Below are 21,965 nucleotides of genomic sequence, written 5' to 3' on the forward strand. Positions count from 1 at the left end.
GACACCCTTGCACCCTTGAAATTGCATGAGCAATTAGCGAGAACCTACTGGTACTCACTATTTGCTCATGCAATCTCCAATTCATTCCTATGGGCCTTGAGGCCCATAGAAATGATTAGGACGGCATTCCTTAATTGCTACTCGCTATTTGCTAGTAGCAATTAAGGAAAGTTAAGGAATCGCTATTTGAATAGCGATTCCTACATGCATAGCCTTTTGCTATTCCTTATTAGCGAATCCTTATTTTTCGCTAATAAGGAATCGCAAATGCTAATGTTGATGCATATGCCCCAAAGAGAAGTATATACTACAGTATATGCAAAAGGTCTTGAAAGTTTGACCTAAAAATGACTGATTTCAAAAGAAATGCTCTAGTTATACACTTGTTGAAAAAGCCAGTTTTTAAGAGCTTGTCTCAACTTTATGTAATTTGGGGCAATCTGTCTATTCCAGATTTGGGGGGCCAAGACAGAGAATCTTGAACCACCCAGTCTTTTCTTTTATACCTTGGTGCAAACACAAAATTCTTAGAAGAGGATCATAAATTCCTGTTTGGGGTGTAATTCACAAGTCTCGAGGTTATGAAGGCAGGGCTCTTTAAATTAAAAGATAATACACCCCATTTTAAACTCAATCCTTTGCTCCATAGGGAGCCAATGGAGGTTCTTCAATTAAGGGATAATATGACATGGTGTAAACTGTTGAAATATCAGGTGAGCTGCCTGGTTCTGGACCACTTGGCGCCTGTAAAGAAGAGTTTTAGGGAGTTCAACAGATAGAGAGTTTGTGTAGTCCAGCTGAGATATGACCAAGGCAATAATTACCTGGATTAATGCTTTGAAGGTGAGAAAAAGGGAGATTTTAATTCTGCGAAGCACCAAGAAGGATGAAATGACTGTGCCTAACTGGGGTTTCATTTATAACTCATTAACAATGATAACTTCAAGGCTTTTTGTAAGTTTCTTTGGGGCGGAGGATCCCCCCATATCAGTGGGTCAAAATAAGGCATTCCAATAATCCATTCTGCTTTCTGTGATTACAATCTTGGCTTCTACACATTGAGTTTATGATGGTTGCTGTTCATCCAATCGCGAACAAAATGCATAGTATTTTGAAAGTTTCCCTTAAACAGTGGAGAATCATTTAACCTAAAAGGTAGCTGTAAGCCATCTGCATAATTATAGATTATGCAATTCATATTTATGAGCGCATAAATGAGGGGGCGGATGTATATGTTAAAGAGATGCGGTGAGAGGGAGGAGCCCTGGGGTACTTCACAATCCAAATGGGATTTTGTTGCCCTAAAAGGGATAAACCATACTGATTGGGAATGTACCTTCAGGAACGATTTGATCTAGTTTAGTGCAGAGGTGAGCGGCCCCTCTGCCAAATAAGTATGGTCAACCATGCCAAAGGCCGCTGAGAGATCCAATAGGACTAATGCCAATGTAGAGTCTTTATCACTCACAAGACATGTCTTCTACCACTGAAAGGATTACAAATTCACTGGCGTGTGTGGGACAGAAACTTGGCACGGCTCCAAACATTTGTACTGTAACAGGAGTTTTGTCACTTTTTGGTCTACTGGTAAAGATGTCCTAAACACTCCTGGGTTTTCAGAGCAGGCAGTGAATGGAAACCCATGGCCTGGGATGAGTACGTAGGGGGAATTCCTGGGCTCTACTTGCTACAGGGCCACATTTACTATGCCTGGTGAGCTGGGTGGGTGTGGTCTATTGTGCTAGCTTGATTGACTATCAAGTGCAGCAACAAGCCTTGACAGGATGTCATACAGTTTTCCTATATGGGCATGCACATATTGCTGCTGTAAAGAAATAATGTTTCCGGGTACATTGACAGCCCCAGACATACCTGAAAGGTTATGGTCTCTCTTGACAAGTGTTTCTAAAGACTCAGGCCTTTTCGCCAAAATACTTTAAAAATTGTGTTATAAACTGATTTATTTGGTTCCATTTCTAAATAAATACGTAGTTAGGGATGTTCATCGTCTTTTGTCCTTCAGTTGTTATCCTTTCAGTACATTCCAAATTAATAGCCTTTATTGCCTCTTGCTGATGCTCTTAAACTGTATAAAACTATGTCTGAAATCTCTGAACTATGTATGTATTGAATGGCTCCATAAGGACCACGGCTCTTGCTTTTTTTTATTTGGCCCACAATAAATATTATTTTGGAAACTGAATGCAGGAATTATTCTGCAGAACAGAACACTACAGGGGAGCATCAGACACATTTACGTTAATTTCCAGACAGCATAACATGGTCATTATGGAATGTGGTGAGCATTAAGACCATGATTTGGTGCATGGAAATCAGTTGATTGCCTGTGAAACTGTTTCCTCAAAAATGCATCTTTTTTTAACAAATGTTTCAAAGCAGCTCCCAAGACTCTTCTCTGGTTTTTTTTTTTAGAATTGCCTTTCATTCTCCCCTGTCACAAAATGTTGTTTCTGCTGAAGTCATAACTGATAGGAGAGTTCTTTCCGATAATAGTTGGAAAAGCTGGTTTTTATCAAAGCTAATTCTTATCAATGTACAGGAATATAAAATAAACCATCTGTTCAGTCACGCAGAACACTGATATACGCCCTAAGATTATGGGGAATGCTGCTAATGTGTAATAGCGGAAAGCTAAATAAACAGTATTTTATGCACACCGCGTCATAATTTCTAAGGACTGTACGAACGAAGTCCATTCCTAATTATTGTAAATTGGTTGCATGTTTCTCATTGGAGACATGGATGAGTTTCAGTGCCAGCAAATTCCCATTACAAAACATTAAGTTCAAGATGGAATCTTACAACATTTTCCGCTCATTATAAATCTGATTCAGGTCTATATTTATTCGGATCAAAAGCTGTGAGGTAAAAAGGCAAATATTCAATTTTCCCCTTTTGTGCGTTTCACACCAAAAATCTTTGCGAAATGTTAATACAGAAAAATAGTCAGAAAGAGGTAAAGCAAGTGATAATCAGGTGTGCACACTTCCACATGGTCAGGGCCGACGCTAGGCATGGACAGTATGGGCAGCTGCTCAGGGCCTCGCTCTCAGCCCACCAGCATGGAGCCCCGCACCCGTACAGCACACCTCCAAACCTCTTGTGCCCCTGCCGATCCCATTGAAGAAAGGTGTCTGTTTGCAATTGGGCTTACAGGAGGGATGGGGGGCCTCCCCGGCCCTCTGAGGAATGGTGTGGGGAGGCCTAGGGGAGGGAGATACTTCATCTTGTGCCAGTTGCAAGGAGACATATTTTGCAGGTGTGTCCTGCAATTAGGCCTCCTGCCTGGCTGCCCATTGAGAGACACTGCGGGACACCCATTGTCAGCACTTTACCGTCTGCACAGTTTTAACTCTCAGCCCCCAAGCTATTCTCACACATCAGCCTGATATGAGCTGTGAAAAAGGGCTTGTAGGTGGCAGAGAGGGGAGCTGCGGCCCAGGCAGAGTCTGCACAAAGCAGCTTCCAGAGCCCAGAAGGTGTCACTTATGTAAATTAGAGGGGCCTTGCAGATCCCCCTTCACCCGGGGCCCCAAAAATCCTAGAACCGGCCCTGCACATGCCATCCCATGGAACGTTTATTTGGTAGGTAATACTGCACCTGATAAATATTGTGCCCAGCAGTACTGGTATTTTCTGTTGGTAGTATTACTGAACCAAATATTGCGGCACACAGAATTAGTGTTGTGCTGTTTACAGAGTGTGTGGGGGTGAAGAACCAAATACTTGTAGCATCTGAATCCACATGTATGTAATACGAAGTGCAGATGGCTAATTGATTAGAAACTAAGTTTCCTATGCTAACTATAGTAGCTTTAGTAGTGAAAAAGCAACAACTTAAAAATGGAAAAATGCAGCAGTCTTCATACCTATATATTCAACTCAACAATCGTCTGCTATGATCTGTTAATGTTTCAACCCTATGATCTTACTTGTATGGGGTCTTCATCACGACAACCGTGTATGCTTATATTTTGGTGTCAACATTACAATTCAATAAGGTAGAAAAGTGGCTATCAACACCAGTATCATCTTAAAGATGGAGGAGAAACTCATCGATAATCGCACCCTCAGATGAAGCGCCACAGTTAGATGACCAAGCCAAATTTAGTTGCAAGTACCATGGGGCAAAGTTTGGCAGAATGCCGGGGCTTTAGCTCTGGAATGCCCTGAAAAGAAATATCAATAACGGCAGTCACTCAAGTACGCACTAAAGGGAAATGTCTTCAAGGAGATTTTAAAAAACATTCTTCTTGGGGCCCACCAACTGCATTCATGCTTCACTATCAGTTGCGTCATCAAATAAATAGTTGTGTCAAATCTCAAGCAAGAAAGATCAACATTTACGGAGACTTCAGGACCCGAACCCTCACAATACTTACAGGCGTTGTAAAGTGGCTATTCAGAGTTGTATTAAAAAATAAGTAAACTTGACTTAAGCAACAGCCATGAGTCATCAAGGTGACTTGCTGCAACTGGTCAAGAGGAATGTCAAGCCTGACGATAATGCAATATCTAAAATGGAGGTGTGGAACCAAGGATAGTAAAAATGTAGGCTACAGGTCCAAAACACATACATAGAAGAGGCGGGTTTAAATAAGTGTGGGTGACATACAGTGTTTCACCAGTCAAAAGGCTAGGTCCGTGCCACTGGAATTAGCAGCAAATTGATAATTCTTATTTGCTTCTCAAAATCTGTCCCTAAGCCATTAGTTCTATGGTGTATTAACCTTCTTGCTCCCTCACATATTTACTTCCTCAATCCTTCATTCACACAACTCAGTGTCGTTTTTTAGGTCTCGCGTCTAGCATTGCAGTGTGTAGCACTGCTCGCGCAGCGAGAGACCTCTTGTAGGGGGTTTCAAAACTGACCTAGGAATCGTGTGCTTTTCCTTTTGGGACACGCTATTGGCCTTTGCGTGCGTATTTTTAACAAAGACAGCACGCAATTGGCCAAAGGTGGGCGCATTGCTCTGCCCATGGCCTATTGGTGTCGGTTCCCTCACCACCGCCATGTGGTTTCAATTATCGTGCCCAGACACGGGCGCGATAATTGAAACCACATGTCTTGCTGTGGCGCGCGCACCTCTTGTTTCTGAACGGGATGCGGGGGTCTAGTTAGAGTATGTGGCTGTTGCGAACTGTGTGAGTTGGGGCAATATACTCGTGTTATTTTGTCAGCCCTCGTCCTTTTTGTCAGGTGAGAATACACAACCACCCGCGGCAGGTTGTATTAAATTTTACTGAAGACCCAGGGTGCACCAATCGTCTTCATATAAAATCTGGCCTCTGATAAGACTGCCAATAAGGGTGGCAATCGTGGAGGCATCTTTTCTTAAGTGTTCTATGTAGCGCTAATACGTGCCCTACAGCTGCTTCTGTGCACTATGAGATTAATCTCAGATGTTCAATTCTTATTCCCTCTGGTTCGTTAACTCTGGTAGTCGACGGAATTCAGTGAAGAGCTGAGGGGTTGACATGGAGCAGCAAGACGCCTGCAGAGCTCTCACCAGCCGCAGCTTTATGCAGCCTGGCAGTGCCTGATAACTTCTCCTTCTGCATCAGAGCTGGAGCGGGTTATCTTTCCTTCGCTGAAACACTCTGGCTTTTTGCCGGCAGTCACCGGGCTCCTGCACAGGCACAGTAAATGCATGGGTGGTCGCGCCGGATCCCTCTGCTGCAGAAACGTCATAACAACTTGAATGAAGAAGGCTGGGTTAGCGCACTAGTCTCATGTAGGCTGTAGGGCCACAACCCTGAGCAGTAAGAACCTGTGATCTACATAAAGAACAGAACACAACAGAGCCAGGCCCCCATCGTTTGACAACGGTCTTCCTATTGTGGTGTGTGCAGAGCATCCTTGCTCTCAGCTTCACTCAAGGGTGGCCGCAAGGTTTTTGTTTTTTTATTCGACAACTCTTACACGTCACTCCTGCGTTGTATTGTACTTTATACCTCAATATAGTCCCTTTTCTTTAGCCTACTTTTGGCACGGGTAACCAACCGGTCTCCAAACCTTTCAGGAAGGCCGCACTCTTCGAAATGCCCATTCGGTCCTGTGAGAGAAGCACAGACATGGGTCCTGCTTGCGGAGGGCGCCAAGGACGGACCCAGAGTAGCATAGGACCTGGCAGACGGGAGCCGATCGGGGTCCCTTGCATGCGTGTCGACAGGACAACGAGCCACTTCACACGACACCTGCAGTCTGTAAGCCTGCAGCATGCTGTATTCAGAGACGTGCAGTGCAGTGTTTAACACAATACATATGGAATCACCACAGGATGACAGGTGCTTTTGCCTAAAAAGGTGGGACTGGTTGATTGTGTGCAACGTGCCATGGGGAAACTTGGTGGCAAATACTGCAAGACAAACAAATCAGTGCTTTCGGTTCTCAGTAAAGCATACCTAAGATGTCGTGAATTAGCAACGTTGCAGCAAAATCACAGGCAGACTGGTTACTATTTCAATGATTTCTGAAAGCAAATGTGAGAAAACACGTAAAACCATCTGTAAACAAGGTCAATAGGTCTGGTGCTGGCTACCAACACGTTTTGCTTGATCAATAATTGTTTTGGCATGTTTCTGCAAAACTATATTTGGGAAACTGCCAGGCCCCAGCAATAAAATAAAAAAGAAGGCTGAAAGAAAAACTATTTTTTGGTCACAAAAAGCAAGCATTGCCATAGTTCTCTTGGTTCTGAAGGGAGCTAATTTGTGTCTCTTTGCGGTTATTCTGGACGGGAAGAACGCGGTCACTCACAGTGAAGGTGTACAATGGCAGAAGTGGGCTGACTCACTGTCCCTTATGAACTGTAGTGTGTGGAAGAACAATGTCACAATGACAGGCACAATGGACGAAGAGGGCTGACTGAAAGCCCATAGAGTTATATATATTGTACATACAATTTTAGTAACATGTAAAAAGGTCTTGGATAATGCCAGACCAAAAAGGTGTGACCTATTAATTGAGAGCAAATATAAATTTGAGAAAAATCACCGATGTCAAACTTGGAGTGGCTTATTATAGAAAATTACGAGTATGTTGGAGCAAAGAAAAGGTTTTAGGCAGGTGTATCTGCTTTAATGTTCTAATACAGTGCTTATGCCACCATGAACCTGCTTAAATGTGCTTGGAGACAACAGCGGAAAGCTGAACAAGCATTTGCAATGCAATAGGTCTCGCATTTACGCGAGTTTGAGCTATTGGCATCGTAAATGACAATGCCTTTTATTTATGTTTTGGTTTTTAAACCATAAAATAAAAGGCATTGTCATTTACAATGCCAATAGCTTAAACTCACGTAAATGCGAGACCTATTGCATTGCAAATGCTTGTAATCCCTTCTCGCTGGCCCTCTAATTTTGTCATCGCACAGAGACCATTCTGCAATGCCTAAAGCAGAAAAAGCACAAAGTAGAGAGCACAAATTATCAATTTCAAGGTCGCTCATCACCTCGACGCCTATTACCTGGAGTAGAAGATTACATTTTACAACCAGGTTAACCCCTTCTTTTGGAATAAATAAAAAATTAACTCCGAAAAATACAATGGAGCTAGGAACACACAACGCATTGACTCAGAAAATTCTTTTTTTCTGAAACCATCTTCAAACAGTCATTTACTGCAGGAACTAAACCATTTTCTTAAATAAATATACATATTATATACTGTGCTTTGAATAAAGCTCTCTCTTTGTACAGCAGACCTGATCCCTGCTTACGGAAGAGTGGTTGTGCATATTATTTGATGTATATCGGTCCCGTCTTGCTCTTTTTCATTTCAGTCAAGCTTCTAATGTGTTGTACTTAAGCACCAAGGGGCAGGAGCCCACTTAATGTCATACCACATTATTTCTAGAATATTTTCTATCCTGATTACGTCCCTGCCTAATTAGTGATGTATTGAAACATCAACACATTTACAATGACTAAGTCTCATTACTATTGTTAGACTTAAGGACGTACCATAATGTACCAGCCTCGTCATTCACATACTGTATTTATACTATATACATTATTATGCATTTAGTGCGTTATTAATTGTTTTTGTGTGCATAAACCAGCAGTAAGCACTAAACCATATTTTCATCTACTTTGTGTTGTTCTGTGTATAATATGCAGTGATTTAGAATAAATGTTTCTGAATTTACAAAAAAAAGAGTCCACTTAATGTCTCTCATTCTGCGCTCCCCTTTAGTATATCAAGAAAGGTCGCCGTGCATTTTGATCTCTGTTAAAATCAATTTGCCAAATGTGAACATTCAGTTCCACTTGTTAAGAAAATGTAATAACTCAGCCATGCAATGCATCTGTTAACATGGCCCACTCCTAACCACATCCCACGACAATTTAGGAACATGCGCTTGTAAATATGAGGCAAAACTAATGAACAGCTAGACCTCTGTAAAAATGAGCCCTCGCGCCATGTTCTTTCCAACAGAGAACCCACACTTCTTGCTGTTAACAAGGTCTATAAAGCTGACACGCTCTGAAGTCAGGGCCCGCAGCCCTTTAACAGCACTTGAGGCACCGCGGCGTTCACCACTTGACATGGCCAGGCACACGGGCCGAGCATGTTTCTAATTATCTGGATACATGGTGTCACACCTCATAATCTTTTTTACAGTCTTGGATTTGGAGATTAGTGCTTTACGCTGCAGGTGAGCGCATCTCCCCGCCATCAGTCATGGGACCTGCATTTCCAGAGAACAAATCCACAATGTCATCATGACCCTTGCTTTGTGCCCTTTTCTAAGAATTACGAAGCAAATAAATACTTAAAGTTTATTGCTTCACTGAAACCTTGTTTTGGGCCAGTGAAGGTTTATTTCCTTATTTAATGTTTGCATTAAGTTGAATAAACAGGTCCTTCAAGGACGGACCCCCCTGCCTCCCCCTGTCCCCCTGTGCCAACGTGTGGCTCGCTTGATTGACACACCGGAGAAACAATGGCTGCACTGTTATGGCAAAAAGGCAATTGTCCTTTGCAAACCATATTGGCTAACCTCTTCACCGGGTGGCCTTCATGAAGCCACGAGCCATCTGATTAACTGCATGTGTGCAGAGAACTGAAGGCTAGGAGATGAAGCTATGGCGTTTTTAATTCTTATATTTTGCAGGAGTGACCAGTGCAGGTAAGAGCGGTGGGGCAGGGTGGGGGGAGGGGCGGGGGTATTCAACAGATGAGGAGGAGGGGAAATTAAATAAATAAATAATTTCCCCCTTGTCCTTGCCTGTCGAATCCCTCCTCCCACCCCACCCAACCGCTCTTACGTGCATGGGCCGCTCCTGAATTTTTGTAAACAAAAAAAAAAAGACAATACTGCTCAGCTGCACTACGAAGAACATGGGAAAAGATATACACCGGAAGTAAAGGCTGACTCAACACTTCAGTAGTCATCAAAATGTATCTTCTGTATTCTATATTTTCTATCTCACATTCTGTTTTAACTTCCCCAACCAAGCACAAGCTTCCTCTGAACTCCCCATTCCCACCCACGAATTGCCACTGTAGCTTTGTGAACTTAACAGGTAAAGGCGCAAAACATTTAAATCCAGATTCAATTTAACACATCGCTGTACTTTTCACCTGGGTTCATAAAAACTGCGGCTTAAAGCTGTTCGCCACCTCTGTGCACCGTCCATGCATTGTAATCAAGTTTGCATTGCATTCACTCTTTCAATCAAGTTAACAAAGACCTTCTCACACAATATACAAGATTTCGCTGACAGTGGCGTGTCCTTTTACAGTAAGTCATGTGAAAATAAAGCAGAGAAAAAACAGGAATCCAAAAGAGGTTGGCTGGTCCCAGAAGATTGCCCAGATGCATGGGAACTCAGTAATGTCAAATTCCCCGAAATGGAAGTATGCAGCAGGAGAGCAGGATTGGGTAAAAAACCTCTTTCTGCTTGACCATACTTCCTGGCCCTAGCATGTTTCATGGCCAGAAATGTCATTTCTGTTGGCACTTCAAAGGAGTGCCCATGAGAATGACTGATTTGCATATGGCCAGGTATAAACTGGGGTGGCATGGTGAGCAAAAGAATGATGGATTTGACCCATATCTCTTGACTGGGGTTGGGAATGTTTTGATTTGTTCTGCATTCCGTCCATCAATAGTGTGTCTTTTGCTTTCTCGCCCTAAGTGCGCCGGGAATGCCCAGACGTGGGTCCCGGGCTCACTGTGCCACTGGAATCAAGCTAACCCCGAAACCGTTCCTAGGATTCTTGTTTCCGGTCCAGGGAGGACCTGGCTTGGCAGTTCGGGCTGGACTACTCCCATGAGGCACAGGGTCAAGACTGATTTGCATATGGCCAGGTCTAAACTGGGGTGGCATGGTGAGCAAAAGAATGATGGATTTAACCCAGATCTCTTGACTGGGGGGTGAATGTTTTGGTTTGTTCTGCATTCCGTCCATCAATTGTGTGTCTTTTGCAATTAGGACCATTGGGCACACCTATTTTGACTGAGGCATGTACCAATGTAAATGAGGTTTGTCAGTTGTGAAGGAGATCCCCCCCTTTCCGTCTTTTCTGCCGCATGCAGTAACTCAAGGAACGGAACAACCGCAAAGCAGAATCATGAAAAACTACCCTGGAGAACCTATTCTAATGTCTCATAAATGAATGAAGGTCGTCTATTAAGTACTCTGTTACTACATACTATATCTTACTGGAGTTCTTAAAAGTTGCTATCTGTTTTTATTAGGTGTTCTTTTTATGTAACAGCTCGTCATTTATGTTTAGCTATCATATGTACAGTGCTCTGAGACCCTTGGGTCATGTTCGTGCTTTATAAAACACCATATATAAATAAATGACCGATCATACAGTACCAGGCAGTGCTTCATGGGGGTCTGGTGTGCTGAAAGCATATGTGCTACTCGTGTAATTATCTTCGACTTCCATAACTATTTTGTTGTTGTTTTTGTTTTGAAGATTTATTAAGAAAAATCAATCCAAAGCCCTCATGTGTCTTAAACGGGGAACATCCTTAACAATGACTCCGGAACAACGAGTTCTGAAGTCACGCAAGCTGAACAACGACTTGCACGAACGACTTAGCCTGAACCACACATGTGCGTGGTTCAGGCTAAGAGGGTCAAGTGTTTGCCCGAGGAGCGTCGGAGGAACAGGAGAGGTAAGAGGGGTTCAGGGTGAGGAAGGGGGGGTTGGGTGTCAGTTTTTAGGGGGTGGAAAGGGTTCGGGGTAGGTTTTGAAGGGTGGAGGGATTCGTGTTAGTTTATTAGGGTGTTTTGTGTTCGTTTTAAGGAGTTGGGGGAGGTCGTGATCGTTTTTAGGGGGTGTGAGGGGTTGTGTTAGTTTTTAGGGGGTGGGAGGGGTCGAGTTAGTTTTAAGGGGGTGGGGGTTTCGTTTTAGTTTTTAGGGGTTGGAGGTTCGTGATAGTTTTTAGGGGGTGGGAGGTGTTTGTGTACGTTTTTAGGGAGTGGGAGGGGTTGGAGTTCGTTTAAGGGAGCAGAGGGGTTGTATTCGTTTTTAGGGTGTGGGAGGTTCCTGATAGTGTTTAGGGGTGGAGGGGTTCAAGTTTGATTTTAGAGGGTGGGAGGGGTTAGTGTTAGTTTTTAGGTGGTGGGAGGGGTTAGTAATGGTTATTAGGAGGTTTGGGGTTCGTTTACGTTTTTAGGGAGTGGGAGGTGGGGGTACGGGGTAGATTTTAGGGAGTGGGAGGGGTTTGGAATAGATTTTTAGGGGGTGATTTACCAAGCATTCCTTTATCACGAGAGGCAGTCGTTGCACAAACCGCGTTGGTTAGAGAGTCGTTGTTGAGGAAATCGTTGTTCCAACATACAACCATCTTCACCATGTGAATCTACAATTTAGAAAATCTTCTCTATTTAACTACATTTTATTATTTCTAACAACTTTCTAACAAATTCTGTATTGTGACAGTCCTCCTAAGGGCATCACTCCTGTGGTTTCTAGGTTTTAACAACACTGGGGCCTCAGTCCTGAAGATGCCTGCTAACTTATCTGAGATGCCTTTTTAAAAGAATATTTTCTTGCTTCTAAAATATTTAAAACAATTCAATAGGAGAACAACACTATCAATGTGTTTTCTGCAGAGGACATGACTTTTTACGCCTGGGTTCTTTTCAGTGAATAAGTCATTTAAGTACACCTTTTGTCTTGTGAAGCTCTTTCTTCCCCCTTCTTTGATCAAAGGAGGAGGACTGAAGGGGTCAGCTAGATTAGGAAATCCACAAATATCAGATTCTCATGGTGAAATGTCGATTTCGTAGTGGAAGGATGCGTTGGTTGATTTTATTACAAGACGCAGGGGCCAAACCATCAGATGACTGCTCTTCAGTATTTTTGTTTCCGGTTCTTCTCTCTGATGTTCTGAAAACTGAGTCTTTGGTTTAAGAGGTAACACTTAAGGGAAAAATTAAGTTGATACTGCCCAGTCCAACACTAGCTTCCACAGCATTGGGTTGTGGCTCAGCAGAGACCATTTTTAAAGTCCCCTCAACATGTTTTTTAGACAATGACAGCATCTTCCCTGCAGCTGATGGACTACATGATAAACAATATCAAACATGTCCGTGAACGCAGAAAAATGCAGAAATAGCACCTTTTCACCTTAGGCTGTTGTAATAGACCCAACCCAATAAGGTTATTTCCATTTCCATTGTTTTGGCTGCCAATTGGGGCGAGCCTTTCTCAGAGGAAGGTTCTCAATGTGCAGCCATTGCAGTTCTGCTCTCTTGATGTACATTCGACAGTACAGTCCAAGGATGCAAGAGTCTTTACTTCACGTCCATATTTGAAAGGTTTAGCTAGGGCGACCTTTTGTCTAAGCCACCCTGAAGCTCACAGAAGTGAAACTTGTGCAAGTGGTTCTTGACAAGAAGATGCTAAGTGGTAACATGCCAGGGGCAGAACAAAAACACAAGAAGGAGAGAAGAGGTACACAGAGCACCAGAACCACAGGTGGAATTGAACGGTTCTGGAGTAGAGGTAGCCTGAAGCGATGGCAGACATCATTATCATATATATATTCTCACAAGGATAACACCTTTTCCGCCAACATGGACTGGGGTCAATGTACTTTATATACAAGACAGTGTCCACAGTGGGACGCTTTTTCAAAAGACGTGCTGGCAACCCTCTAGTATCAATCCGTGGAAGCCCACCATTCAATGTTCCTACTCCAAACCAAACAGGTGGCACCTACACACTCTGTTGTATTTTATGAACATGGATACAACCAATATTAGATCAATCTATGTACAGGCACTGGATATTTTTCAATTAATGTAAATGCAAGTCGACGTAAAAATAATCAATATTTTGGGAGAACACCTTACATTGTTCAACTCAAGAAGAAATGCAATGAAGAGAGTTAAGGATAGTGAAGACATGGTCTCTTCATTCAATATAGTGCAGATTGCAAGTGGCACAGTTAACATGGGGCAAAAACACAGCAAGTGGACTTACCAGTACTGTGCAATATCTCCCAATCATTATTGCAAATACCAGAGTTATTAGCAACATTTTGACCACATTATACAGGCAGACATTACTTGAAATGGGTTTACAAATATATTATGTGGAATATTAGCCTTTTTGGTTCAGACACCCTTTATTTAGCTATTATTTTAATAACAAAACCACAACACTCAGATGTGACACCTTAATCAACAGGCTGGACACCGCAACCCACATTCCTCATTAAGGATATCATTATTTTGCAAGGCACACTTAGACCGGCATGCAGTGTTACACTTACGGTGATCCAGGGCTTGATGTTGGAGGTGGCCCTGAAAGCATAAAGTAGAAGAAGAGGTTAGCAAAATAATCTAACATTTGACTATTGTATTAGCATATTGACTGTTTGGCCTATATAATACCAGTTATGCAAACAGGAACTGGTTAAGTGAGACATCAGATGAAACCATTATGAACAATTAATGCCAATATAAACCATTAAGAAGATAAGATTTCAGATTGTGCTTAATTTGAATTAACTGGAATTCCCCCAGGGTTAAAGTCTATCTTTCTCCCCATCGCACCCAGTGTAGTGTATTGGGCACATGGTTGTATGATCACTTTTGGTTGCTCCGAGAGAAGATTCAAGTAGTTCCATTGTGGGACACAAAAAAGGCTAATCTAGACAAAGTATGACATGAGTCCAACCCCTGAGACCCTGCGTTGGAATGGCAGAAAGGGAATGTCTCAGCAGAGAATGTTGTGATATAAGTGGCAAAATCTGACCACTGTCCTGAAAGGTGGGGTCAACGATAGGGAGCCAAGAACTCTGGCAGAAACCAATCAGATAGGATGATAACCTAAAGATTATGGCCAGAGGTACTTGGCCCATAGTTCACTGTGGTTTCCAAAGCCCACAGCCAGTGCTATCGAATGTCGGGGTGCCAAATACCAGGGTGCATAGTCTTGATTCCTCCTTATGCCTCTTTAATCCACCACCAGACACTCCCTGCACCTTGATCTCACTCTTGCAGGATCCTGCTTTCTCTCTTTGTCACTCTTTTTCTGTGTTTCTCTTCCTTCTTCACCACCTTGTGTATTTTCCCCTCTCTTGCTCTGGGTCAGAGTAAGTGCCAGTCTGCAAAACTTTGTGCCAATGGGTCCCACCTGCTATCATTGGCTCAAATTAAGCACTGATGTGAGTACACATTTCATTAAAAAAATGGACAGGAATGTAATTAATGGCAGGGAGAGCGGGCATGATGTCCCTCCTGTATAAGAAGTATTCTGTGCAATATTTTAAGATATTACCATCAAACCTAGTGATACACACATGCCAAGAGCCAGTCAATCTGTCAGTCTGTTTGTCGCATCAACTCATTCATCTGTGTCCACCATAAACATCCAAACCAAAATTCGTCAACCCATCACATTTATCCATGGGTATAAATAATGATAGATAGCTCAAGGAAGACGTATTTGCATCTTTAGCATGAGCATCTTTAGCATGAGCTCTTCACACGTCTTCTCAGATGATCACTAACACGCTAACGACACAAAGTACGGAAGAGACAGTTGGACAGGATTTGAGGAGGATTTCTGCTATTGAGAGCACATGGGCCCCCCTGTGATGCAAAGAGTTTATCCATTAAATATAGTTTTATGTTTTGCAGGTCTGAGGAAATCTTACCGGCAAAATTATAGCCAAAATGTACAAAACCGATCCTTTCTTTTTTACCCATAATAAATGTGGCATACAAATTCCATTGAGTGAACCACATTTGATGGCGGAGCACAATTGAATTACTATCTTTAGCAATGGCAGGTTGGCAGATTAATTCAAGCACCCCGATTGCTTGAACAATAACTCTAAGATGCCAGACATTTATGGTGATGATTTTCGAACGCCACAGCCCAGAGAAAGAAGCCACCCATTAGATGGCCTTGACTTCACATCTGTTGTGTGGGGGGATTGCAAAGACACATGTATTCTGGCTAAGGCACTACTCTAAAGGTCTTCCTAGACAGATTGATATTTACACATATACAACCCAAATCATAGAAGAATTGAAGACTGATTTGTAGGTAGATAACAATGATCAAGAGGGTAGTCCTATTACATGATGGTACAAATAAGGTTAACTTAGGTTCAATTAGGCACTACAAATATTCTAGCATATGCTGAGTTTGCAATACTCCGTACAAGCTACATTTCCATATAGAATCAATATTATTTGTGACTTGATGCATATCTTCTGGTCTTGGCACAAATTTAAGGTCTATTGGACAAATATATTCAGGTCATTCTCAAATATTTTCGGAATGTCTCTTATTGAAAATTCCTTCCTAGCACTTTTGAGTGCAGCTGGGGATGAGCTACAATTGACCGTAACCTCTTGGTGTTTTTTTTTGTACCAATCACTATAGCTTGATCATTGATTTCATGTGGATGGGACTCTAGTTTTCCACCAACGTACATAAATTGGATACCTAAATAACAAAGAAGTTTGGTACTTTAATAGTGTTTGAAAGTGCAATCAAATGAAACAGATATACTTGTATGTAAGAGGCTGCCCATACTGTAGACTAAATAACTCTTTGAAAACTTGTTTTGAATTAAAGGTATTTGATTGAACAATATGAATTTTACACTATTTTTTGCGAACTTTTATTAGCGTGGCACATATTTAATATCAATTAAACTCAATAACAGCTCTTCAACCCCATGGTATTACAGAACATTTCCTTTACCTTGGTAAAACTTATTTCCATTGGAGTAATGTAAAACATATGAAATGCTAAGTGAAAGCTCTTGGGAAAGGGAACCTGTCAATCACTGTCCTAAATTCCTAGCAGATTAGCAAGTAAAATGACAGCAACAGGAAAAGGGGGTAGAGGCAAGCACATCTTCTACAAGATGTAATTTCAAATCTCAGTTTGTAAACAAAGTGTATTGGTTGAATTGCACTTTACCAACAAGTGATGTTGGTTGGGCATTGTTGGGATGTGGTCTACTGTCCATACCTTAGGTGTATCACATTAAGCAGTGGTTAGAATATACAGTGCTTTGCATCTTTAGTGTTTTATATCTTCAGTGTGACCAGATTGTTTTTCTGCATCCCCTGTGTGTTGCATGTGTAGCACATGTAAAGAAGGAAGACTTTATGTGTTGTGGGAATCTGAGTACTGGAGTCTTGTGGGATCCATTTTGGATACCCCTGGTTTAGCATGGTACAAGACATGGCTTTACCTAGAATGTGTAGATCCAGACATTGAGGTGAGGAGGATGGAGACGAGCAACCGTTTGAAATTCATCAGAGCTTTGTTAGCAAAGGATTGCTGAATAGTTCTTCCTGAGCACTGCCATTTGGTAAATGAAAGGGTGAGAGGTGAGACTGAAATTTATATTGTTCAAGGTGAAAACGTTTCTAAGCAAGGCCTGCTTTTTTGCCTGCCTTTGATTACAACTTCAGGAAGTATGTGCAGAAAACTCCCACTTCATTGTGTCCATGTTGTGGATACTTCTGCTTCTATCCAGCCCCATTGCTACCCGCTGTGAGAAAAATCCCTTAGCTCAAAAGCTGAGTTTGGAGGGCAGCCTGAAAATGATATTTGGCAGGGAAACAACCCAAACCAGTTTCCAAGCCTTAGAGAGTGGACCCAAATCCATTATGTGGAAATGTGTGTAGAAATGCAATCCTAACCACCCCACTTTTTTCCATTCCCAGGATCTTCATGACAAAGGAAGAGGCTGCTCCACAGAGTAATCGAAGAGCTGTTGTGAAACCAGGGTGGTGTCCCCTGGCAGCCAGTCTTCCAGTGAGAGTCATCCCCTGAAATCAACACTTTCTTCTGTAGCTAAGGACCAGTTAAATAGCCTAAAGGCAGCCAGAAGAAGTGTGTCTGGCCCTACATGACAAGAGACTTCATAGGAGGAGAAGCCCAGCATATTCCTGCCATGAGGAGCACCAGAGAAAGCTGCCCCAAGAGAGTGATCGAGGAGTGAACCGTGCTGTAAAGGGATACACCTGTCCAATAGGGCCGCTGGTGCTGTAGTCAAATGCTGTTGCTCACCCAACTCCATGAGACTGTCCTGTGAATTATTTCTGAGTAAGGTCGCTGCTGAGTTACCCCTGAGACTGAAGAGTCAAGACGTGAGGGCGAAAGTGCAACCCACATCTGCCACACAGCCCGACTACTGCAAGCAGCCAGCAGTTCAACCGAGGGGATTCTCCTGAAGCAGCAGACAAGAGACTGAGGGGCATGGGTGGACTTGATGGACCCACATCAGACTGCTCCCAAAGGGAACCATAAATTCATTGAACTGAGTTGCGTACCAAACCAGTGAGGACTTTTTTAAGCTATTCGAACCTCAGCCTAGTCTTTCCTGAGCCCATAGATCAGGATTCTAACCCTAACGGGAGAGAAAGCAATTACTGGGAGAGCGAGGGAGGGGTTGACACCTCATTGTTAGATCACAACTTAGTACAGCACTGTAAATCGTTCTCAACAGACTGAGTAGTATTACGTACTGCTGTGATACTAGGTTGCCCAGGCCCTCACCATAACATGGGTCTGACGACCATACACAACTATGTGTATCTTTAAAATTACACTTCATTTTGTATGATAAAAAAAAATGCATAAATGAAACAATAAAACATATTTTTTAATGTGACCATAATGATTTTGCTGGTTGTTGCAACTAGTCCTGGCCCTAGTTCTGCTTCAGTTCTGCAGTGTAGCTACAGTAACCTCAAAGAAACCCAGAATTATTCTAAGCTATTTGGTGCTAGCCCATCTATCAGTGATTACCCCTTGATATCTCCTGACAATCCACAAATAGGCTGTGATAGAATCAGCAGGAAATCGCTGCCAACACCTGTACCAGTGCAATCGCTCTACTATTGGGCAGCAATGTTGTCAGAGACAGTTATTAGGGCGATTTCAGTGCTGTGGGCGAAGATTAATCCACAAATGGAATCTATGGTAATAATTTGAATAATTTTGCAATAATTGTTTTCAGTTGATTTTTTTTATTATTTTAAATTGATTTGAACAAAGTTATTTTTGAGTGGATGATTTCAACTATTCTGTGACTACCCCATAGATGTATTCAGAGATTTGCGATTTAATCATGTAACTTTAATAGTTTGTAAACAGAGCTGAGGCTAAAGCAGCATATTAAAATAAAAAGATGATTTGTTGATGATAAGTGTGTTCCTCTATGATGGCATTATTAGCATAATTTATGCAAAATTTCAATATACAGTATTATCAGACATACACTGATAGATGTAAAGCACAAGTGTTTCTACTTTTTGAACATAACATTCGAGGAAATTTGATTTGCATCTGGCCAGGTTTAATGTGTTTTTCGTAATCCTCCCAAAGTACAACAGCATGATTTAAAAAAAAAAAAACTTACCAAATTTGACAAACAGCACACCAGTGGTAGATACAGTCCTTTTGCTGTTTGTTGCAACACACTGAAAATATCCAGTGTCTGTTGTATCAAGATTCCGTATTCTTAATCGCGACCCATAGCTTGTTGCACGAATTGAAATCCTTCTCGGCTCTTGCACGACAGGGGCATCATTTTTTAACCACTGTATCGTCGGTGAAGGATTTCCAGACACTTTACAGTGTAATTCTGCTGTTTGCCCAAGCGACGTGGTTATATTGTTCATAGGCTCAATAAGGGTCAAGTAGACATCTGGATGAATAGAAAAAATATAATATTAACATGGAGCATAATAATGATAGCACTGGCCAACACAATATATTTCTTTAAGAAAGTCTATTTTGGGAGACAGCGTTTACAGCACAGTCATCACATTGCAGATTCTTTACGACGCGGTTGTTACAACAACCACTTTGTTAGAACGCGATGCCATTACAACGGAAGTCATTAGATCGACTTGCTGTAGAGGGCGCTCTAACATAAGGAATAGTATAATTTGCTATTCCAACACCTTCCCTACTGTTGCGCAGGCTGGAGTTGGAATAGTAAATTATACTATTCCTAAGTCCAGTGCGCCCCCTACAGCAAGTCGATCTAATGACTTGTGTTGTAAAGGTATTGCGTTCTACCACACGGTCGTTGTAACGACCGTGTTGTAATGGAACGCGATGTGATAAAATCAGTTAGTCAATTTCTATAATAATATTTAGAAGTATTTAACTGACTTCCCGATGTTTTAATGGCATGCACCATAAAATGTTAACACAAAAAAGTGATTCACTAATTTGAATTGGGGTTAGATATACCTACATTATAGTTTGATTAAAAAAAGGTTTCATGGTTAGGCTCGAGGGAGGAGGAGTGTCCTCTCAGTCTGGACTGCAAAGTGCATTCTTCCTATAATGGTCAGCTCCGAGAGGCCATTGTTAGGAATAGCTTTAGTTTAAAAATGTGAAAAATATAGAGTGGAAATATGAGGTGGCATCTCAGAAACTGATTTAGGCAATCTGGAGCTTATATGACAGTATACATTGTCAAATCATTTACGAGGCAATGTTGCTGCATGGCCTGACTAGACGCCGTTTTATGTCATGATAAAACCCGAATGATGTTGAAACGGTTATAGGGCTACCTGAGAATCAAAGTATGACATTCCACAAACTACCTGCTGTGCACCATATTCCAGAGTAAATATCTCCACACAGATCCACAAGCATGCAGAGGTATCAGTAAAGTATGTGCCTATTTAGGGAAATAAGGCAATCTAGTGATCAACGCTCAGCTCAGAAGGGAAAGTCATGCTGACTTCTTTCATTGATTGACATAACTGAACTCAACACAAAACAGAGGGGCATATTTACAATAGAATGGCGGAGCACAGCGTTAAGCCCAAATTGCTAACTCCGCACTCTGTCGTTCTGAAAACGCAGGAATGCGCCGTATTTACAATGATACAGTGCTCTCCTGTGTTTACCCTATCTCTGGCGCTAAATTCAGCTCCCTAGTGCCAACGCAGGCACTCTTGCACCATGGTGCAAGGGTGCCTGCATTGAGGAAATCATTGTTTATGTGCAGGAAGGGGTTCCTTCCTGCACATAAACAATCACTTATGGTGATTTGTAACTCCTATGTGTGCTGCATTGTGCAGCACACATAAAAGTTGCAAATTGTAATTTTTTTAATCACTTTCCTGCACATAAACAATCATTCATGGCGATTTGGCTATTCTGTGTGTGCTGCACAATGCAGCACACATAGAAACAGCTAAAACGAGGAGAAATTAATGTCTCCCTCTTTTGCCATGCTAAGACCAGGTTTTTTTTGTCTTAATTTTAGCGCTGCCCCATATTTATGTCACCCTTGTAAATAGGGGGCAGTCTTAAAAAGCAATGGGTGTTGCTGCGTAACACCCACCTCAACACCCATTGCCCACCCCTTTCACGCGAAGTGCTGCCTAAAAGGTGGCCTTATTCCTTATTGCCAGAGGAACATCACAAAAAGTGTCAATAAACTCTTGTAAATATGCCCCAGAGTTTCCAAAGGGGCCACATAGCAGTTTTCAAAACCTCTTAATAAATACATAAATAAATTGGCAAAGAAAATCGATATCAAAATCGGATAGCCCACACATTATTTTCTAGATCAATACCCTATGTAGACATACATAGATGTTTCCTCAATACATTAAGATGCTATTGTTTACTTGTATTATTCATAGTGTGTTGTTCATGTACTGATCACTAGGCAATTGAAACAAAACATCTACACAACCATGTGGAGCAGAGTTCAATAACAGCATACCAAATTGCTATTTGGAAGCGGAAATGGGATTCTTTTTATGAAGTAAATATTGTAAATGGAATACAGAACTACTCTCATTCACCATCTTCAATTATTGTGCTGCGTGTGTGCAAGAATGCCACTAGGTGTCTTCCTTTGTCTGTATAGTGTTTAGACAGAATATCAGGAACAAGAATATCTAGGACAAAAATATTGTGAAGGTAAGTTTCCATAGGTAGGCACAGTTTCACTATATATAACTCCAAATATATATGCCTTTACAATATGTATATTTTCAAGTTAAGTTGATGTGGCGTTAAGAACAGTAATTCTATACTTACATATTTGCACATACATTCTCAATATTATGGTCCTCAATATTTTTGAGTCGATATTCTGTCCACACAATATTTTTGCTTCCGATTTTCTGTCAGTGATCCTGCCTGTAAATGTATGTGTGAGCTATAACAGAGGATGCATGCATATTTTATGCCTGTCTCCAAGCATTATACAAAAGCCAGACCTTTTGGCTTGGTCAGTGCTGCCAAACACTTAAAAGCTATGCTTATTGTGCAACACAGAAATCAACATTTTGATTTCCTGTGGGATGCATTGAATCAGGCCTTAGAAATGTATTTAAGGCAGTCATAACAATATTATTTTATCGTTTCTTCCATGGTTCTTGTTTTTCTTCTGCCAGTCACACAAATGATTAATCCACAATAACTATGAATCAAATGGAAAAACGAA

At 41.7% G+C, this 21,965-nt stretch overlaps 1 protein-coding gene across 2 annotated transcripts in view; it reads right to left on the reverse strand.

The window, feature by feature from the left end:
* Positions 1–21,965, reverse strand: part of ROR1 (ROR family WNT receptor 1) — a 665,735-nt gene that overhangs the window by 124,989 nt on the left and 518,781 nt on the right. For both annotated transcript variants that reach the window (XM_085602387.1, XM_085602388.1), the window contains 2 exons: positions 18,900–19,187; positions 13,773–13,803 (listed from right to left, as the gene is read on the reverse strand). In XM_085602387.1, coding sequence (XP_085458513.1) covers positions 13,773–13,803; positions 18,900–19,187 — 319 coding nt within the window. The remainder of the gene's footprint in view (positions 1–13,772; positions 13,804–18,899; positions 19,188–21,965) is intronic.

Source organism: Triturus cristatus, chromosome 4_2 (assembly GCF_964204655.1).
Source record: "Triturus cristatus chromosome 4_2, aTriCri1.1, whole genome shotgun sequence".
Classification (NCBI taxonomy): Eukaryota; Metazoa; Chordata; class Amphibia; order Caudata; family Salamandridae; genus Triturus; species Triturus cristatus.